Consider the following 17,294-nt stretch of genomic DNA (forward strand, 5'->3'; position numbering starts at 1 on the left):
TTGCGGGGTTTCCTGTAACGGCAAGTTGTTTCTCCGCCATTAGCACATTTAGCAGCGAGTACATGTGGAGGATTGACAGCGCTTAGACCCTCCTCTTGGCTCTGATTGGTTGTTTTTGATCGGGAGTGGTGTATTTTTTCAGACAGCAATAGTAGCATTATGCAATAGAATCAATTAAAAGAAAAGCTTTCCATTGTTTTCCATAAGCAGATTTCAAAGTTGTTTTCATAAACGCAAATATGAACGAGAGCAGTCAGTATCAATCAGGAAACACTGACACAGGATTTTGGTGACTTTGGATATTTTACTAACTTTTATTCAAAACTTGATAATAAAGTAATCAAGTTTTGATTACTTTATTATCAAAACTTGATAATAAAGTAATATATGTAGGGTTTTGACAAAGTATTTTTCCCTCTTATAGATTTCGTCTCTTTTTCATGTCAAAATTAGTTTAATGGTCTTAATAATTTAAGTGTGACAAAAAAAAGTAAAAAGTGAGCAAGTATATAAGGAAAAATAGTTGGAATATCTATTCTGTAAACTTATTTAACTGTTTACAGAAATCTATAACCCAACATTTCTTTTGTGGTTACACGCTGCGCTCACCATTGTGTGTGTGTGTTTTTTTTTTGTTGTTTTTTTTTACCCTCTGTTTCAGTTGCTCTGTGGAAGAGAAATCCCCCGCTGGGTCAACAGACTGGCTTATTTCAGCTCCTGCATCCCCTTTCTGCAGAGCTGCCTACCCAAAGAGTGGCTGACCCCGGCCGCTCTGCAGAGCCACATCAGCCTTGGCCTCCACAAGGAGGAGCAGAATGACTCGAGCGACGAGGATCCCACGTCGCCGTCCGGCGCGGCTGCTGCCGGCTCGGGCTCCTCCCACAGCTGTCGCCACACCCGGGTGTGACCCGACCTCTGGACCCACGCCGCTGTCGCCGGCGGCTTCAGTAGGCTTTGAACAACCAACTGACCTCATACTGTTTGGCCTCTGAATGAAAAGAGACTGGAAACATGAGCTTGCTCTTTGGTGTTTGACGGACTCTTCAAAACCTGGAGACTCCTTGACGGAAAGCCTGGAAGAAAACTCTGAGACCTCGAAGGGTCGGCTCTGACTCCAACCATACACACTTGTAGATCCGATGTTTGTAGTATAACATTCTTAGTCTTTTCCACAAAAATTCAAAAAAACCTTTGTCAGCCTTGTTCCCTGCCCTGCCTTCGAAGCTGCTTTTGTAGAAAAAATGAAAACTTTCTAGACAGTAACATTACCAGAAAACTGCTAATCTCCGGAAGTTCGGCAAGTCCTCGTTTAATAACCTCTATGTGGCCTTCGGATGATATCGCTGAATCCAGTTTCTTAAGGTGTATCTATTCTGCGGCCATTTCAGAGGATGAGTTTCGGGTGGGAGGTTGGGTTGATATTTCCTTAAAGAGAGAAAATGTTGCATGTTGAGACAATGTCATAAATTAGACAACTAACCGGAGATGCGATGGGGCGATGCAGTTCTTGACCTCTTACAGATTTCTTTTGTTTTAAATTTTAATATCAGAGAAAGATAACCCGAGTAGATAAAAAAGTAATTTTATAGATAATTCCCTTTCTGAAATGACAAAACTTATCCAAACCAACCTGACTGTAGATGAAAATAGAAATGTCCTCTTTAGTTTCACTAGTTACATTGTCAGTATTGCCAGACATGCATAAAATCCCTTTAACAGAACCTGTCTGACATTTCAAAGTAGGCTAAAAGATCACAGAAACCAACTGAGTATTCCCAAATTTAAAGAAATTCAAGAAATTTGCACTTCAGAAAACTAGGAACGATAGAAAATCTTCCCAAAATCGTCCATCTGACCCAAAATTACTCCAAGAATGCATCAACTCATGCAAGAAGTAAAAAAATAAAATAACTCCAAAACTTCAATTTTGGCATTGCAAACCTTTTTATGAAATCACGTGAATTAACAACAAGAAAGACCTCTGTGCAAAGATGGAAAAGAAAAAAAACCCAAGCCCCCTGTTAACGATTGACGAGACAAAATTAGGACTTGGCCAAGAGTTTGTGGCCTCAAGCAAGCAGTCCTGGGTTTTTCAGCTGGACTGAACTGTTGGATCCAAACTGTCCAACTGCAGATCATCCAAATTTGGGTTTGAGACTTTACAGTTTAGTGAGGTTAAGAGCTAGAAACATCACGTTCATGTTCTCTTTAGGACAAACATAGATTGCTTGCGTATCCAAGGAAACACCAGCAAGTCCTCTATCCGAATGGCTAAAATCATAAAAAGTAAAGATTTTTAAGTTGGGTAGGCAACTTAAAAATCTTTACTTTTTAAGTAAAGATTAAAAAGTAACCTTTTTAATCTTGGGTAGGCAAGTTCTAGGTACTTTGGGATACCTAGAAAATCTTCTAGTGGTGCTGACTGACTTGAAACAATCCTGCAAAGAATACAGGGTCAAAGCTAATCTGCAAAGACGTAAAGGTCTCTTAGCGGTAGCTACAAATGCTTGCCACCAAAGGTGTGGAGGGCAATTGCATTTTCTCAAAAGACCCGATTGGTTTAAATAGCCTTTTTGAACGTTAGCATTGGATGGCTAATGAAAATTGCAAAGAAAACAGAAGAAATCTGTGAGCTGGCAAATACATTTTACCCGTCGAGTCGTCATGTAAACCTTCTCGTGATCTTTTTTTAGAAGAAAATCTCTTTACTGGGAATTACAGCGTGAATAAGCCATTAGCCGAGCAACCAGTTTCTTAACGGTTGCTAACAATCAAGAGTGAATACTTTTAGTTGAAACAGCTGCTGTTCGGTGAGCCTCAGGCAGCTCGGTCACTGTCTCTGACCGTCTCAGAGAAAAGTTTCTAGTGCTGTTCTCTCAGTTACCAACTCTGTGACCTAGCACATTTTTTCTGTCTACTCTTTTATATCCAAGTGATCTTTGTACTGTTAACATTATTTCCAGCCAGACTCATCATTAGAACCACAGAGACAGAGGTGCCGCGATAAACAGGAGCAGAAATCTGTCTTTTCCCTTCCATCAGGAGTCCAACATGTTGTGTGTGCAGTTACTGAGTTCGGCTTAGCATTAAGATTGGCCCCTTCGCAGGTCACAGTTCAGCCCCCCGCTGTATCGACTTCTTAAACTGTTTATTGTGCCGGCGACAAAACACAAAAACGACAAATCCAGATTGGTTTTGAGAGATTACATGCTGAACTGTTTCTCGCTTTAACACCAGCTGCACGGGAAGAGACGTTCCTGGAATGTCTCTGGGTATAAACGCATGATAATCGTCTACAAGAACAAAACAAAAAAAGAAAGATGCATTGTTTTGCCATTTGATTTGTTTTTTTTGTTGATTTTGTTGTTGTTTTTTTGGTGATGATTATGCAAGCCACATGTAAGAGGTGCTGGAAAGAAGATTTTAATACTCTGAAACTCTGTTTCTCAAAAGGTGAGATGATGTGACAAATGTAACCAAGAGCGGAACAAGCCCAGATGCTCACAGCAAGGGGAAACGACGATGAATTTAAACTGATTTGCATTTTCACAGCAAGCGTTTGGGAAGTGCAGTAAATATCGTGCGTAGTTTGGAGTATGTACTGATTTTATAAGTCGTGACATCAGCAAAGTGGAAGGAAATCATGTCGGTACAGATGCCGACTCCCACAATGTGCACTGAAAACCGTCCTAAAGGAACGGTGTCTTGCAAAAGTATTCTTACCATTTAAGGTTTTCCATATTTTTGTCATGTTACAACGCAATCTTCAATGAATTTTAATGGGATTTCACAGGATAGTGCATGGCTGTGAGGTGAGAGGAAAATACTACAGCAGATGGGTTTTTGTAGCTTTGTGCAGAAATGGTTTTAAAATTATGCCATGCATTTGATACCACTTTTGTTACAAAACTAGCTGGAACTCTTTACCTATTCTCCTTTAGAATACAGATTTACTGAATTTCGCTCACCAGCGTAAAAGGGGCTGAATACAAATGAATGATACACTTTTTAGATTTGTATTAGTGAAAAATGTTTTAAAAATGCCACGATTTCCATCCGTCTCACTATTGTGTAGTTTTACTGGTCTGTCAGGTTAAATCCCAGTGAAATTCAATGACGTTTGTGGTTAAAATGTGAAAACTGAGAAAAGTATGAAAACTTTTCCAAGGAACTTTACTTCTTTTCTTTAGCAGAGAAGAAGATGCAGCATATAAGGTCCCGCCCAAAGAATAGTCAGAATAAAAGATTTCTGGTTTACAGCCTGAGGACTAATTAAGATTTTCACACCTTAGTCTTTGTATTTCCATATTTCTCTAAATCTTTTAAACGTCTTTTGTTCTCTGGATAATAACATCAAGCGTCTCCTCCTGAAAAAGTGTGTACTGGCTGAGATTTTTTAGTTATTCATTTATTTTTATTTTTTTTTTACCTGTTTTTAGGTAAGTTAGTCACCATTTTACACATTTTTCACAATTTTGCTTCTTGTGTGTACTTTTTCTCTCCCCTAGTTTCTTGAAATATCACACCTAATTTAAACTGAGCATGTTTAACATGATTCATTTTTCTCACTTGACATGACGTGTCTTAATTCAATATGATTCCTGTGTCGGCCTCCTACTCTTCCCGGTATCTGCAGACGTAGTAGTGGCATCGATCCCTCGTCGCCATGATCGCGATCTCGTGTATTTACAGAAAATTTCCGTAAAGTTTATTTTTCTGTCGCATGAACGACAGAAAGATGGGAAGAGAATAAACGGTCACGTGTTTCATCATTCCAATCATAATTGGGCTCAAAGGCATGAGAGCAGACGAACATAAACGACTGCGGTGTTCTGCATCCGGCTTGCGTCGGTTTTGTCCTCGTCGGCGTAAGATTGCATGATCTGAATCACTTTTCCTGGCCGTGCTGTTTTGTTGTGCTGCGTCGCTGAACGGTCGCCCCTCTCTCAGGAAGGAAATCACATGGTTTCTGGTACGACTGACTGAATCCCACAGGGAACGGGCTTAAAAGTGCAGATCAATCATTTAAGTTCTTCGTGCTGCTGAGTAAGCTGTATCCTCGTTTTTACGGAAATGCTTTTGTCTTATTTCTTTTTTCCCCCCCACCAGTTTATTGTGTTGCAACCTTCAATATATTATTTTTTTTTTGTGTGTGAAATTGTACAGTGGTTCAGTATTAAATCCTGGAATCTCTTTCGACACAGCAGGCCAGAGAGGTGTTGGAGTTTTATTTTTATCATTATTATTTTATTTGATTGTGTCTATCAAAAAATTGTATTTCCTTCTCCTAACTCCATAAATCCCCAAAATGATGGTAATTCTAGAATAAAGAGATTGATTGCAACTAGATCTTGTCTTTATTTTTGTCAAATAAGACATTGCAAACATTGGATTAGCAGATATGTTAAAGCAAGTAATATATTTTAACTACATAGACACATTTCATATGCAACCATATGCAACCTACTTCCATGGCTGACCATTGTATGGAGCATCTCTATTCAAAAATCATTAGTTAATTAAAGACGTTTGTTTTAGATCACACAATATAAGTAAGCATGGAGTTGCTCATTAAGAATCATATTTTTGTATGTATGTAACAAATTCTATTAAGTCATTTTTGCCTCTCCTTACATTATCCATTTTGTAATATAGTGTATTTTTGGCCACCACGCTGTTTTTAAAAAATGCCTATTTATTTATTTATTTGCGTTTTAGATTATTATTAATAAAGTAATTGATGTAAATTAGTCCTATTTTATGTCCCGAAGACCAGTAATAATAGCTTTCTTATAATCTAGTTTCTTATTATATTATTATATTCTATTTACTATTAAAATGCGGCGTATAGCTATATATAAAATGTATTTATTAATTTACGTTTCTATATATTTATAAACCAGGACAAGAACAAAAGAATACGCCCAGATGGGTTGCCAAGTAGTAGTTTACATCCCTCTTTATTCAGAAAGCTTAGTTGCGGTTATTTATTTTCTTTCTGGCATCCACCTAACATTCTTGTTTGTTTGTTTTTGTTCTGTTAATCTGTTTTTCTGTTCTTTCTGAAATACTATCGCCGATTATGTTACAACGGTAAACCATAGTGCAAAGGTTCTCAACTAGAGGTGCTCGAAAGTGCATTTACCAGAAACCTGGCAACCTAAAGGCAACCCATGGTCTTTCCTCCTCTGCGGACTCATTCGCCATTTTGATCCAGTTTTTCTGGGTGACCTACATTCGGTTAACAACCTGCAACGTAAGCAACACTTCAATTTTTCTCGGCAAGAAAAATAGGTAAGCATGCCTGAAATATTACGTTAATTGATTTCAACATATTTTCATGTGTTTAACGAGGTCGCTGTAACGTTATTTCTACTGTCAACAGCGACTGTTTTCGTGTCTAACGTTAGCTCTCCTCGGCTAACTGAAAGCGACCTCGAGGCGAGTTAAAAAAAGAAAGCGAAGAGCAATTTTTGCTAGAAAACCTAAGATAAATTAGTTCTAAAAAAACGGAAGCGTTGAAGCATACTGTACATAATTTTTTTTTACCTGTTACGTTTAGTTTTTTAGGCGACAGTAAATTTATTAACGCATTGCGCAGTAACAGGGTTTTTTGCGGTGTTTGTGAAGGTCTGACGGCTGGTGCAGGCCCGAAATCCTTCTGTGCGATCCTTTACCATAAATGGGTAAAATTGTTTACACTTCTATTTTACTTTTATATTAGCGGAACCAACAAAATAATGTTTATATCTGCGCTACTTTCTTTACGTTTTGACTTGCAGTAAGTGTTAAATTTTATTTTTAAACCGGTTAGTCGCTCAGAAGTGAAACGGTTTTGACCAACACGAGGACTCCTTGAACGGTTTTCATGGTTTTTGACTCAGAAGCTTTAAATAAACCTGATTAAAGCTGAAAAACAATTATTCAGAACGTAGTTATGTTTTACTTTAAAATTAAACTCAAACATACTTTATTGATCCCAAAGGGAAATTAAATATCAAAGATATGTAAATATTGCGATATTTATGTGAGTAAAATACCGTGGAGGAAAGATTTACTTTTCAATTGGTACTTTTTTTGTATTGTCTAATAAATTTGCATAAAATAATTGGGATGATCAAATTAACCACAGTTGGATCAAAGCACAATTTTGATTTGTAGTATTCCACTTGTAGTTTTGGCTTTATTGTTTGTCTTTTGAATTTTAAAACAACAATGCCGTATGAAGAGAGATGTGTGCTACCACTTTAACTTCTAAGCTGTGTGAGAGGAGCCTCAAAGGAGGAAATAACTTGTTTACTTGGGAGTTCTTTCACCAAGATGATGATTAATTTATGTTCCTGGAAAAGGGGTAAACGGTAACTACAGTCCGTGTAAGACACAACAATAACAAGAAGTTCCTGTTATATTTTCCACACGTAAAAGATTGTATCATCTCGCCGTTTTCCCTTGTTTGACAATTTGCTTATCTCTTTGCAGCAAGGAGCAACATGAGCAGCAGTCGCGTCTTCATCGGCCACTTGAGCACACATGCGAGAGAGAGGGACGTGGAGAAGTTTTTCAAGGGATATGGACACATAAGAGAGATCAACTTGAAAAACGGATTTGGATTTGTGGTCAGTGTGACACGTCCTTTCGGTACATTTCTATTTTGCTCTGGTTTACTCTTCAGCTTAAGGGAAATAATGCTCTCCTGTTCTTGTCAGGAATTTGATGACCACAGAGACGCCGACGACGCCGTGTATGAGCTGAACGGGAAAGAATTGTGCAGTGAAAGGTAAACGGTTTTCTCGGTAAAGGATTTCCCTGTTTTGCCACCTGTTTACTAGCGCAGGGTCATCTGAGCAGCTGCCAAGCAGTTAAAGTTATCTGCTCCATGAGTCAGCAGGTTTTTCCTTCTTTCTTTTTTTTTTATACGTTTGCGTGACCTTCCGCTTTAATCCGTTGTTTACACGTTCTTCCTCAGGGTCACCATTGAGCACGCCCGCTCCAGGAGAGGTCGAGGAGGCGGTGCCCCGGGAATGGGACGTTTTGGCGGCGGCGGTGGTGGCGGCGGCGGCGGCGGCGGCGGCTATCGCCAATCCCGCAATACCAGAGCCAGGTAGTTGAGACTGGGGTCGCCATTTTGTTTCATAAAAGTCAAAGATGATCGTTTTCTATCTCAGTTCAAACCACCATTTCAAACCAGATCCGTATGACCTGGCCTCTAAAAATAAGTCACTCGTGTATGACTGAAAATATTAATCGTGATGAATTGATTATTGAAATATTAGTTTGATTAATCTTTAACTGGACTGTGCATTGTGTATATAATTCACCAAAGGAATTCTGTTGTTGCATCTTAGGGAACAAAATGTTTATTTTCTTATTTAAATAAAATGTTTATTTTCTAAATAAAAAAAGAATTGAATTGTTAATATGCATCTTTTAAAGTATATTTTTTTAAATATTGTGCAAAAAATGCTTAAGAATTTCAATGATAAATCCGCAGAATGTGCCAATTCTTTTTAATCGATTAATCAGTTTCTAAAATCATAATTAAGTGCAGGACTGTAAAACCGAGCAAATGTATATTTTCCAGACCAGCTTGCTTAAAAATGTGGCACATTCAAAGCCTTTTGGCTTTATGGACTGGAATAGGTTGTAAACGACAGCCTGTTTTTCCACATCTGACACCAGTGCAAATATTGACACAGTTCTTAGATAGACATAAAACACACACACAGAGAAGTGAATGAATGAATTGAACAGAAAATTATGCTGAAAACCAAGAAAGCTGCTGTTTGACATAGAAGTGTGTGTGTTTTTAGTTCTAAATTCAGTTTTCAACATTTCTCTGCAGATATGGCCCTCCAATGCGAACTGATCACAGGCTAATTGTGGAGAACCTGTCATCCCGGGTCAGCTGGCAGGTATGAGATCACACAATTACATTAACCTCAATTTATTATGACATCTTCTCACGTGATTTAATAGTAAAGTAACAGTTTCTTATTTGGCTATTATATAAGTATTCTGTTAAACATCTACACATTTCTGTTAAATTGGCAAATGTTTTTCTTTTTTTCTTTCTTTTTTTTTTTTTCTTTTTAGTGTATCATTTACTAGATCACATTTTCTCCAAAAATCATATTACTTTTGTTTTAGTATTTTACAAAAAAAAAACAAAAATCATTTTTAATAAGCAGCTCCTGTGGTATGGTTTCCTGTTTTGTATATCAGAGGTAACTAGACATCCTCCACTTGGGGGGTCAGAAGTATGTAGCGCCCTCTGCTGGTTGTTTTTTTTCTGAATAGTGTCCATCTGGTGCCTTTCCTTACACGCAGTTGCTGCCGGTCTAAAGTCTTGGCTGGTCCCCCGTAGCGGTGAAAGTGGTCTAGCGCAGGATACGGTAGCCTTAGGAGGGCCGTAGCCACAGTCTGGAGGTTCTGTGGGCTGGCGTTCCCGGCTGCAGGAACCCCCACGCCCCCCTCAAATCCACGGCCTCCCACAGTCTCTGTTGGGGCTCTTTCTGTGGCTGGTGGAGCTGGGGGGGTGTTGAGTCGGGCACACATCACACCCCCCTACTTTCTCTCTGGTGGTTCCTTACTTGAGGAGGCCGGATGCTGATGCAAGGCTGAGAGCATTTCTCGAGGGCGTTTCTCAAGGGCTTAACACTGCATTGGTTCCCATTTGCTATTTGGACAAGTGGCTCTATGGTATTATCTACCTTGGTTTGGAGCGGTAAGTAGCATAAAACTCATGTGATTGGGTTTTTTATTATTATTATTCTTTTTGATAGCGGGAGGTAGAAGGGTGGAGATTTAGTCTCGAAAGGGAATCTTGTAAACAGTTGACCACCTTTTTTAAAGTCATTTGGTAAATGTAAAAAAAAAAAAAGTCCCAACTTTTACTTAAAAAAAAAAGATAAGAAAAAGAAATTAGACATTTTTATCTTAAATTCCATACACAATCTGTTTATCCCACAAACTTCTACACAAATTTGACTTACAAATTCCTCAAAAGTTTTGCCTGTTTTCTGTAAAGTGTTTCACTGTAAGGCTTAATGTGGTCTTTAAATTAACAAGTTGAAAGCAGTAAATTTTAGTTTCTGTAGCAGAAAAGGGCAAAACCTGTCCTGAGATGATTTTTATGGCTCTCTTGTTTACACGCCCTCTAGAAAAGGATCTGATACAGATGTGTTTAGAAATGGGTTACTCATGTTTCTGTTTGATGTTTTTATTTTTTGGTAATTTCTTAAGTTCCAGGTTCGAGAAGGCTCTCTGTGACGCTTCGTGTCTAATTCCCTTACTAAGTCAGTGTTGTACTCTTGAAATAGGACCTTAAAGACCTGATGAGAAAGGCAGGTGAAGTTACCTTTGTGGACGCACACAGACCCACTAAAAATGAAGGGTGAGTTAAGTTGTTTCACTTTTTTTGTTGTTGTTGTTATTATGTCTAAACTATGTATGACTCACTATTGGTTTGAATGCAGGGTGGTTGAGTTTGCATCTCGTTACGATATGAAGAACGCCATCTCCAAACTTGATGGAACAGAGCTGAATGGGCGCAAGCTGAAGATGTTTGAGGACAGCAGGAGGTGAGACACTTGTTTTTTTTTTTTTATTCTAAGGTGAAAATGTGGCCGTCGTTACATGAACGTTGTTGTTTCCGTTCCACCAACAGGAGCCGTTCTCGCAGCTACTCTCGCTCCAGAAGCCGCTCCAGGAGCAGATCCAGAAGCCGCTCCAGGAGCCGTTCCAGGAGCCAGAGCCGCAGCCGCAGCCGCTCCAGGAGCCGCTCCAGATCTCCCAGCCGCACCCCAGAGAAGAAGACGTCTGGAGGGAGCAAGCCTGCGGCTAATTCCCCATCCAAGTCCAAGTCTCGCTCCAAGTCTCGCTCCAAGTCTCGCTCCAAGTCTCGCTCTAAGTCTCGCTCTAAATCCCGCTCCAAATCTCGCTCTAAGTCCCGCTCTCCGGCTCCCGCTGAAAACGGCAAGGCTCGCTCCAGATCCCGCTCCCGATCTCGCTCGCGTTCCCGCTCCGCCTCAGCAGACAGCAAACACTAAGATGGTTGCAGCTGCAAGTCATAGGACGGATTCAGAGTAGTTTTCCTGACGAGCCTCGCCTGGCAGCTCGTGTTTGTTTTTACTGAAGGGGAGAGAAGAACCTTTACGTAGGGTCTCTTTGAAGGCAGGAAAAAAAAACATTTGTATAAATTTTGCTTCTTTTTTTTTTGAGTGCTTTTTAGTTTTCAATTTTCTTCCACTTGAGTGAAATTATTGTAAACAAAATTTAAACAATTGATTCTTCTGACCCCTTCATATGAGTGGCGATACCCATTATCTGCTTACTGTCACTCACTGGATTTACTTTTATTTCCCAATCTTTGTGGGAATACCATCGATTCCCTGTTGAGAATATAAAGGTATAGATTTGGTCTTAAACGTCGATCATTCTTCTGATGAGGCATCTATCCGTGTTTGAAATTCAGTCATTTGATATTTGAACATGAGAGCAGTTCAGCTGAGGGATTTAGATTTTTTTTGTTTCTCAAAGTGTGGCTATATGGAATTGAGTTTTCCTAAGGGTCTTACTTTAGTCGGTGTTTTCACTGATGTCTTTACGTTTTCTTCTGGGAATCGGGAATCTGACACAAGTTTGCTTGTAAATGTTGCATATTTAGATGCTGATGAATCTATATATTGTAATTTTTCTTTGTTTACTATGTGTGTTTAAACAAAATGCACACAATGTTTGCATTTTCAACTCAAGTCTTTCATTAACTGTGAAATTTATCAATCCCTCTGTCCAACACTTATTGTGGAGTACAAATGTAAACTAAGTTCACTTTCTTTTTGCTTTGTTATAAAAATATTAAACTTCAGTGTACTAAAAAAAAAGTCTTTGGCTTCATATTGTCACATTTTTACTCAAAAATATATCCTAATTCAAAAAACAAAATCTCACTGAAGATTATATAAATATAACATATTTATTTTATAAATATAAACATTTATAATATAAATGTTTATATTTATCCCAGCCAATCACTGATTCAAGGACTTTTAATGTTTTAGGAAATGACCTCTGGTGATACAAAATACAAAAAAGTAAAGTTTCCATTTATTTTTTTTCTCAGGAGATGTTTGTGTTTTCTTATTGCAAATCTGAGATAAATATCGCTTTAGCCGCTCTGAAGGGAAGCTCAGTCGGTCATTGAAAATAACCTGAAAAGTAACCAGACTGGGTAAGTAATGCCAACACTGCCAGCGAATAATCTACTGAAGGAAAATTTAGATCTAAAAGTCATTTCTAAATGTGGGAACAAAATGTTCTGACTCATATTGGAAAGACACACTGAAACTCCACTCAAATGTTCCACACCTAAGAATAAAACTAAACATCCTCCTCTTGCGAGATCTTACATAAATTTATTCTTGTCCTTCATCATTGTACATTAAGTGGCCATTGTTGACAAGCCACGACAATAATCTGTGGATTAATATAGTAACAGCTAATCCGACCAGACATTCTAATCCTGAGAGGGATTATATCCATGTATGAGAACCTGAAAGGTAGTTCGAGCTGAACATATACGATCGAAAATTAAATATTTTAAGGTCAAAAATGATTACTTTTTATTTTCCCAAATTTACTGCAATGATCATGATCACCACAGGGTGGCAGCACTCGCCTGCGTAAATGAGTGAGCAACCTTGACGGCTTTCCAAATGAGCTGTTCTGTTTACACCATCACAAAGTCATTTGAGGCAGGAAATGTTTTTGAAACGAAGAGATTTGGTTGATGAAAACCGATCCAAGTAAACAGAAAAAATAAAGAAATAAAAGATAAAACTCTCCTTCAAGGACAATACAGGACATTAGTTTTATCTCAAAACAGTTGCTTTAAATCATGAATGGCGTAAACTAAATAACTATTTTTTAAAAAGTGGTTTGCTTACATATTTTAGTTGTATCTCTAGTGTTTGTTTTTCAGCTTTAGTGTAGAGGGAAGTAATTAATAATTTACAGTAGATATTCAGTGGATGCAGTTATTCATTATATGCAGGTTAATATGACTGTTTATGGCAGGTGGAAATAAGATGGACCAACAAACTGCCACTGCACTGTAGAGGTTACTATTCACTGTTGGGGCAAATGGGACCATTTCTGCATCTCTTCTATCATATATGGTAGTCAAATTGGGGAAAAATACAGTAGAAAGTAATAAGGTGTACTGGACGGACATTTTTCAGCAGAATCACTCCTTTTAAGTCCACCCTGTCCTCTGATCCAGAGAGCTTTTACTACCAGCCAGCGCTGCATTTCCCTATAGACAAGTATATGACAGGTGTTTAGTGCTCTGCTTACTTGGAGCAGTGCTTCTGGTATGAACAAATGTTTGACACTACCAGCTTTCTTTAACTATCCATAGGCATATTGTCGCCTGTTTGGTTAGATATTAATCTCGCCGGATTTCTCGCCTGTTTCTGACATTTTTGTTTCTGACCTGGAAGCCATTTTATGTTGGAGTTTTGAGTGCGAATGCTTGAGATTTCATTACAACCCCAACTTTTTTCCAATATGGTTGTCATATCACATGTATAAAATATAGTGAAAGAGACCCTTGTGCTGCTCTCTTTTTTGTACAGTATTAGACAGCAATTTCCTCTAATTGAACATACAAATAACCTTTTGAGCTACAGAAGATAAGTTATTTCCACTTTGTGGCGCCCATTAAGTTGTGCCACCCTGGGCAGCCAGCCATATTGCCCAAATCAAGTGCTGTTTGCACTCCTATTTATTAGGCTGTGTAGTTATAAAGATCCCTCTAAAAATGTCAGCAACACTTTATTAGTCATCCACATTTCATACAGTGCAATTCTGTATGAAATATGTTCGGTTTTAACATCCAGCAGGCAATTTATTTTGAAGTGTGGGACAGCAGACCAGGTTTTCTTCCTCACATTGCGGTGACAGTCTCGAGCTAAGCCTCTCCCACCACCGCTGCGCACGAGCCACCCGTCATACCCAGGACAGCGTGCCGGGCACAACAAGCTCAGCGGTCGAGCTGCTCAATCCCGCCGCCTTAGTCCCTCCCCGGCTACAGAGGACCCCCCGCCGACCCGCCTGGCTCCGCTCCGTCAGAGAAATGAGCTCGGCGTCCGTCGACCACACGTTATTTACGTGAGCGCGTGACGACAGTTTCTTCGCGGAAACACACACATTATCACTTCACGCTCACACACATACACACACACGCAGACAGACGACCAGCGCGCCGGTCTGCTGTTTACCAACCGACCAGCTCGGTGTCAGGACTGTCCCATCCGCTCGTGCCGACAACCATGGCGGAGAGGAGCGGCCGGCTGAGTTTCCCCGGGAGCGGGGCTCTCAACCGACCGGTGCCCATGAACCTGTTCGCAACGTGGGAGATAGACGGATCTTCCCCGAACTGTATCCCGAGGTAAGGCGCTGCATGCATGGCACGGTTCTGTCCTTGATGTGTGTGTTCGTGTCCGTGTGTGTGTGTGTGTTTAAAGTTTAAAGCTCCTGTTTGCAGCGCAGGCTGTGTCATTAGTGAGCGCGCTAACGCTGCAGCCGCAGTGACCCTGCTGTCTCATCGTGCCCACTGGATGCCCATGCAGGCCCTCCTCAGCTGTCTGCAGCACCGAGCTGAGGCGTGTGCAGAGAAAAGGCGTGAATCCCGCTGTGCGGTGGCAGAAAACTCCTCAGTGCAGCTGTATGGATTCATAGGTGGGGAATTCTGCAGGCGTCATGGTCAGCCTGTTGGAAAATCATGCATATTACTGCGAGTTTTACTGCTCCAGTTTTGATGCAGTTTACATTCACACGAACCAAAATGCCAAATTAAAGCTCCGAATGTTTTCGCTATGAAGTAGTTGCACCAGTTGTTAACAAAATGCTTCCCACATGGTCTTCTTGTTTTAACCTCCTGCGGTTTTTACTGCATGCCTCAGATCTCGTCACAGATTCACACCTGAGGTGCTGGAAACAACTGCTCTCCGATTATCTTTGTTTATGTATTCATGCATGAAAACTTTCTGCTCAAACCTATGGCTAAGAGAAGCTTCTGCGGGTTGTCGCAGCAAAACTGAGGCGATAAAAGAGAAATCGGTAAAATGATGAGCAGATATGATCGATTCACCTGCCGCATCGTGATTTGCTTCTCAAATCGGGCGTATCTAATAAAATGGCAAGTTTTGTTTTCTTGGTCAAAGTTGTGCTTCTGATCATATTTCTCAGCATACTTGAGAAGTTCACTGTGAAAAATTAGGTTAATATACAAGTAAAACTTTTCATTCATGTTCTTTTCTGTCATCATAAAGCAAAGTAACCCGCATCGTAACTTGTTTATAGTTTGTAAACATATTAACAAGCTTGTTCTCTGATCTTATAATTTCGATTTGCCTGTTGAAACCATCTGAATCCTGGAACGGGACATAAATAATTCAACTAATGATGCGCTTATTGCATTAGATCGTTGACGAGCTTGTTATAGCTTTAAATAACCTTACACTCACATAATTAAACTCCATCTACAGCCTTAAAATCAGAGTCAAAACATTATTAGTCAAGGTCAAAATGACCTCCTCCTGTCTGACTTAAGAAAAAAAAGAAGCCTTAATTAATGTGGGAATTTGGGTGTTTTTTTTAAATTATTATTATTTAATTTTTTTCTAAAGTGATGACTCCCTCTTCTTGCCTCCCCCCCAGCCCCCCTTTATCCTCTTAATTTAATGCCTTCAATGGCTGAAACGAGACCAATTCATTTCCAGGAACAGCGTGGCTGTGATATTATTCAGCAGACTGGATGAGCAGATGAAATGCCTCTGTAACTTAAAGACCTGTCGGCTCTCGCTCTCATTTCATCCACCAGGCTGCTTCTGTTAGGCAGCAAACAGTGAGAAGTTGTCCCTGTCGTTGTCTTTTCCCAAAAGGCTGCGGCCTCGTATTGAGTTCTGTCTGTCAGAGTGCAGACAACAGGATCCCAGCTTGTTGACCCAGTGGCACAACAACACTTTGATCCTCAGTCAAACTGGCTTCACTGGTGTTTAAGGTCTTTTCCTGCAAAACTGTTCAGTTTGGATCGTGTCAGGGTGACGCTTATGGCTGTTTTCAGTTTCTAGGCACTAGAGCGCAGGTGTCAAACTCAAGGCCCGGGGTGCCACATTTTTCCCACCGCAGCTTTTCACGTGGCCCTCTAGACTCCAAATTACACCAATAAGTCCCTCCAGTTTTTCCACAAATGTGCAAAATTCACACGAAATGAACAAATCTCCACATTTTTTTCTGATTTTACTGCAAGTTTTCTCAAGATCGGTCTGAAACATTGAGCTTAAGTGACTGTTGCCTCAGCCTTTCTTGATGTCAAGTCCATAATAAAAAGTCACATTTAACATCATATACTAGCACAAATATCACAAAGATTCCTTACAAACATTTCTAAGTTGGCACCACAAAATCTGTCATTTTGACTGCAGAAAAACCACTAAAACAATCTCAAACTCTTGGAGGTATTTGTTTGGTTCCTTCAATACATCCGGGCACAGCCGGCCCTTTAAGAACATTCAGATTTTTGATGGAAATGAGTTCGACGCTCCTGCACTAGAGCGACACAAAACAGTGAGTGATAGTAATTTATTAATTGTTCTTTTTTTAACGCAGCCCCCCCTGAGGGAACGCTTTGTTAAACCATCGGCTTCGAGTCTTTTTACTCCTCCATTTTGACCTTTCACCTCATTCTTCTTCATAAAGTAGCTCACGTTCAGTCAGACTGGATGAGGAGCATATATTGACATCAGGTCTCATGTCTTGTCACAGATTCTTGATTGTATCCGACATCTTTACTTTGACTGGGCCATTCTAACACACGTTCTGACCATGGCTATTTGTAGGATCAGTACACTTGTAAATCCTGTCTTTAACTTTGTTCATCTTCATCTTTGTTGGCGTGTTGCGATTGCAACTGTATAATTTTTTCCCCCGTTGTAAAGTCTTTGAGTCTCTTTGAAAGCATTGTGAGTTTGATTTATTATTATTATTATTATTATTATTATTATTATTATATTTTTGCAAATTCACTTTGTACAAACTTGCAGTTTTCACCAGTCATCGCAACTTTGGACCAAATCTGACCAATCACCTTAACGTTTTTTTGTTTTTGTTTTTGTTTTGTTTTTGTTTGTTTGTATTTCCTTCTTTTCTGACCAATCACTGCAACTCGGCTGAATTTTGACCAATCCGCTTAGCCTCCTTCTGATTTAACTTAAGGTTTCTCTTTGTTTCTT

At 39.6% G+C, this 17,294-nt stretch overlaps 3 protein-coding genes across 7 annotated transcripts in view; all 3 read left to right on the forward strand.

The window, feature by feature from the left end:
- LOC103144802 (desumoylating isopeptidase 2-like) overlaps positions 1-4,135 on the forward strand; it is a 7,862-nt gene extending 3,727 nt beyond the window's left edge. The window contains exon 5 of the mRNA XM_016676247.1: positions 662-4,135. Within this exon, the coding sequence (XP_016531733.1) occupies positions 662-907 (246 nt within the window). The 3' untranslated portion in view covers positions 908-4,135. The remainder of the gene's footprint in view (positions 1-661) is intronic.
- A 2,034-nt stretch (positions 4,136-6,169) lies between these two features.
- srsf5a (serine and arginine rich splicing factor 5a) lies at positions 6,170-11,880 on the forward strand. Of its 2 annotated transcripts, none has more exons than XM_016676255.1 (8): positions 6,170-6,256; positions 7,480-7,616; positions 7,707-7,777; positions 7,967-8,101; positions 8,843-8,912; positions 10,320-10,393; positions 10,476-10,580; positions 10,667-11,880. In XM_016676255.1, exons 2-8 carry the CDS (start codon positions 7,491-7,493, stop codon positions 11,046-11,048), a joined length of 963 nt encoding a protein of 320 aa, XP_016531741.1. In that variant the 5' UTR covers positions 6,170-6,256; positions 7,480-7,490; the 3' UTR covers positions 11,049-11,880. The 2 variants fall into 2 exon arrangements, with proteins under 2 accessions (XP_016531741.1, XP_007561930.1); XM_007561868.2 differs by having other exon boundaries at positions 6,183-6,294.
- Positions 11,881-14,003: 2,123 nt separating this feature from the next.
- The window catches only part of pacs2 (phosphofurin acidic cluster sorting protein 2), a 68,944-nt gene continuing 65,653 nt past the window's right edge, over positions 14,004-17,294 (forward strand). For 3 of the 4 annotated variants that reach the window (XM_007561869.2, XM_016676252.1, XM_016676253.1), the window contains exon 1: positions 14,004-14,449. In XM_007561869.2, the coding sequence (XP_007561931.1) occupies positions 14,331-14,449 (119 nt within the window). In that variant the 5' untranslated portion in view covers positions 14,004-14,330. The remainder of the gene's footprint in view (positions 14,450-17,294) is intronic. The other variant, XM_007561871.2, reaches the window with a different exon arrangement.

The sequence above is a fragment of the Poecilia formosa genome, unplaced genomic scaffold (genome assembly GCF_000485575.1).
Source record: "Poecilia formosa unplaced genomic scaffold, Poecilia_formosa-5.1.2 Scaffold131, whole genome shotgun sequence".
NCBI lineage: Eukaryota > Metazoa > Chordata > Actinopteri > Cyprinodontiformes > Poeciliidae > Poecilia > Poecilia formosa.

Bases quoted from the DNA above. Each gene is read 5' to 3' on its own strand.
- srsf5a (XM_016676255.1), top strand. From the start codon at position 7,491: ATGAGCAGCAGTCGCGTCTTCATCGGCCACTTGAGCACACATGCGAGA. The intron at 7,617-7,706 runs GTCAGTGTGACA...TGTTCTTGTCAG, and splicing joins AAAACGGATTTGGATTTGTG to GAATTTGATGACCACAGAGA. The intron at 7,778-7,966 runs GTAAACGGTTTT...GTTCTTCCTCAG, and splicing joins AAAGAATTGTGCAGTGAAAG to GGTCACCATTGAGCACGCCC.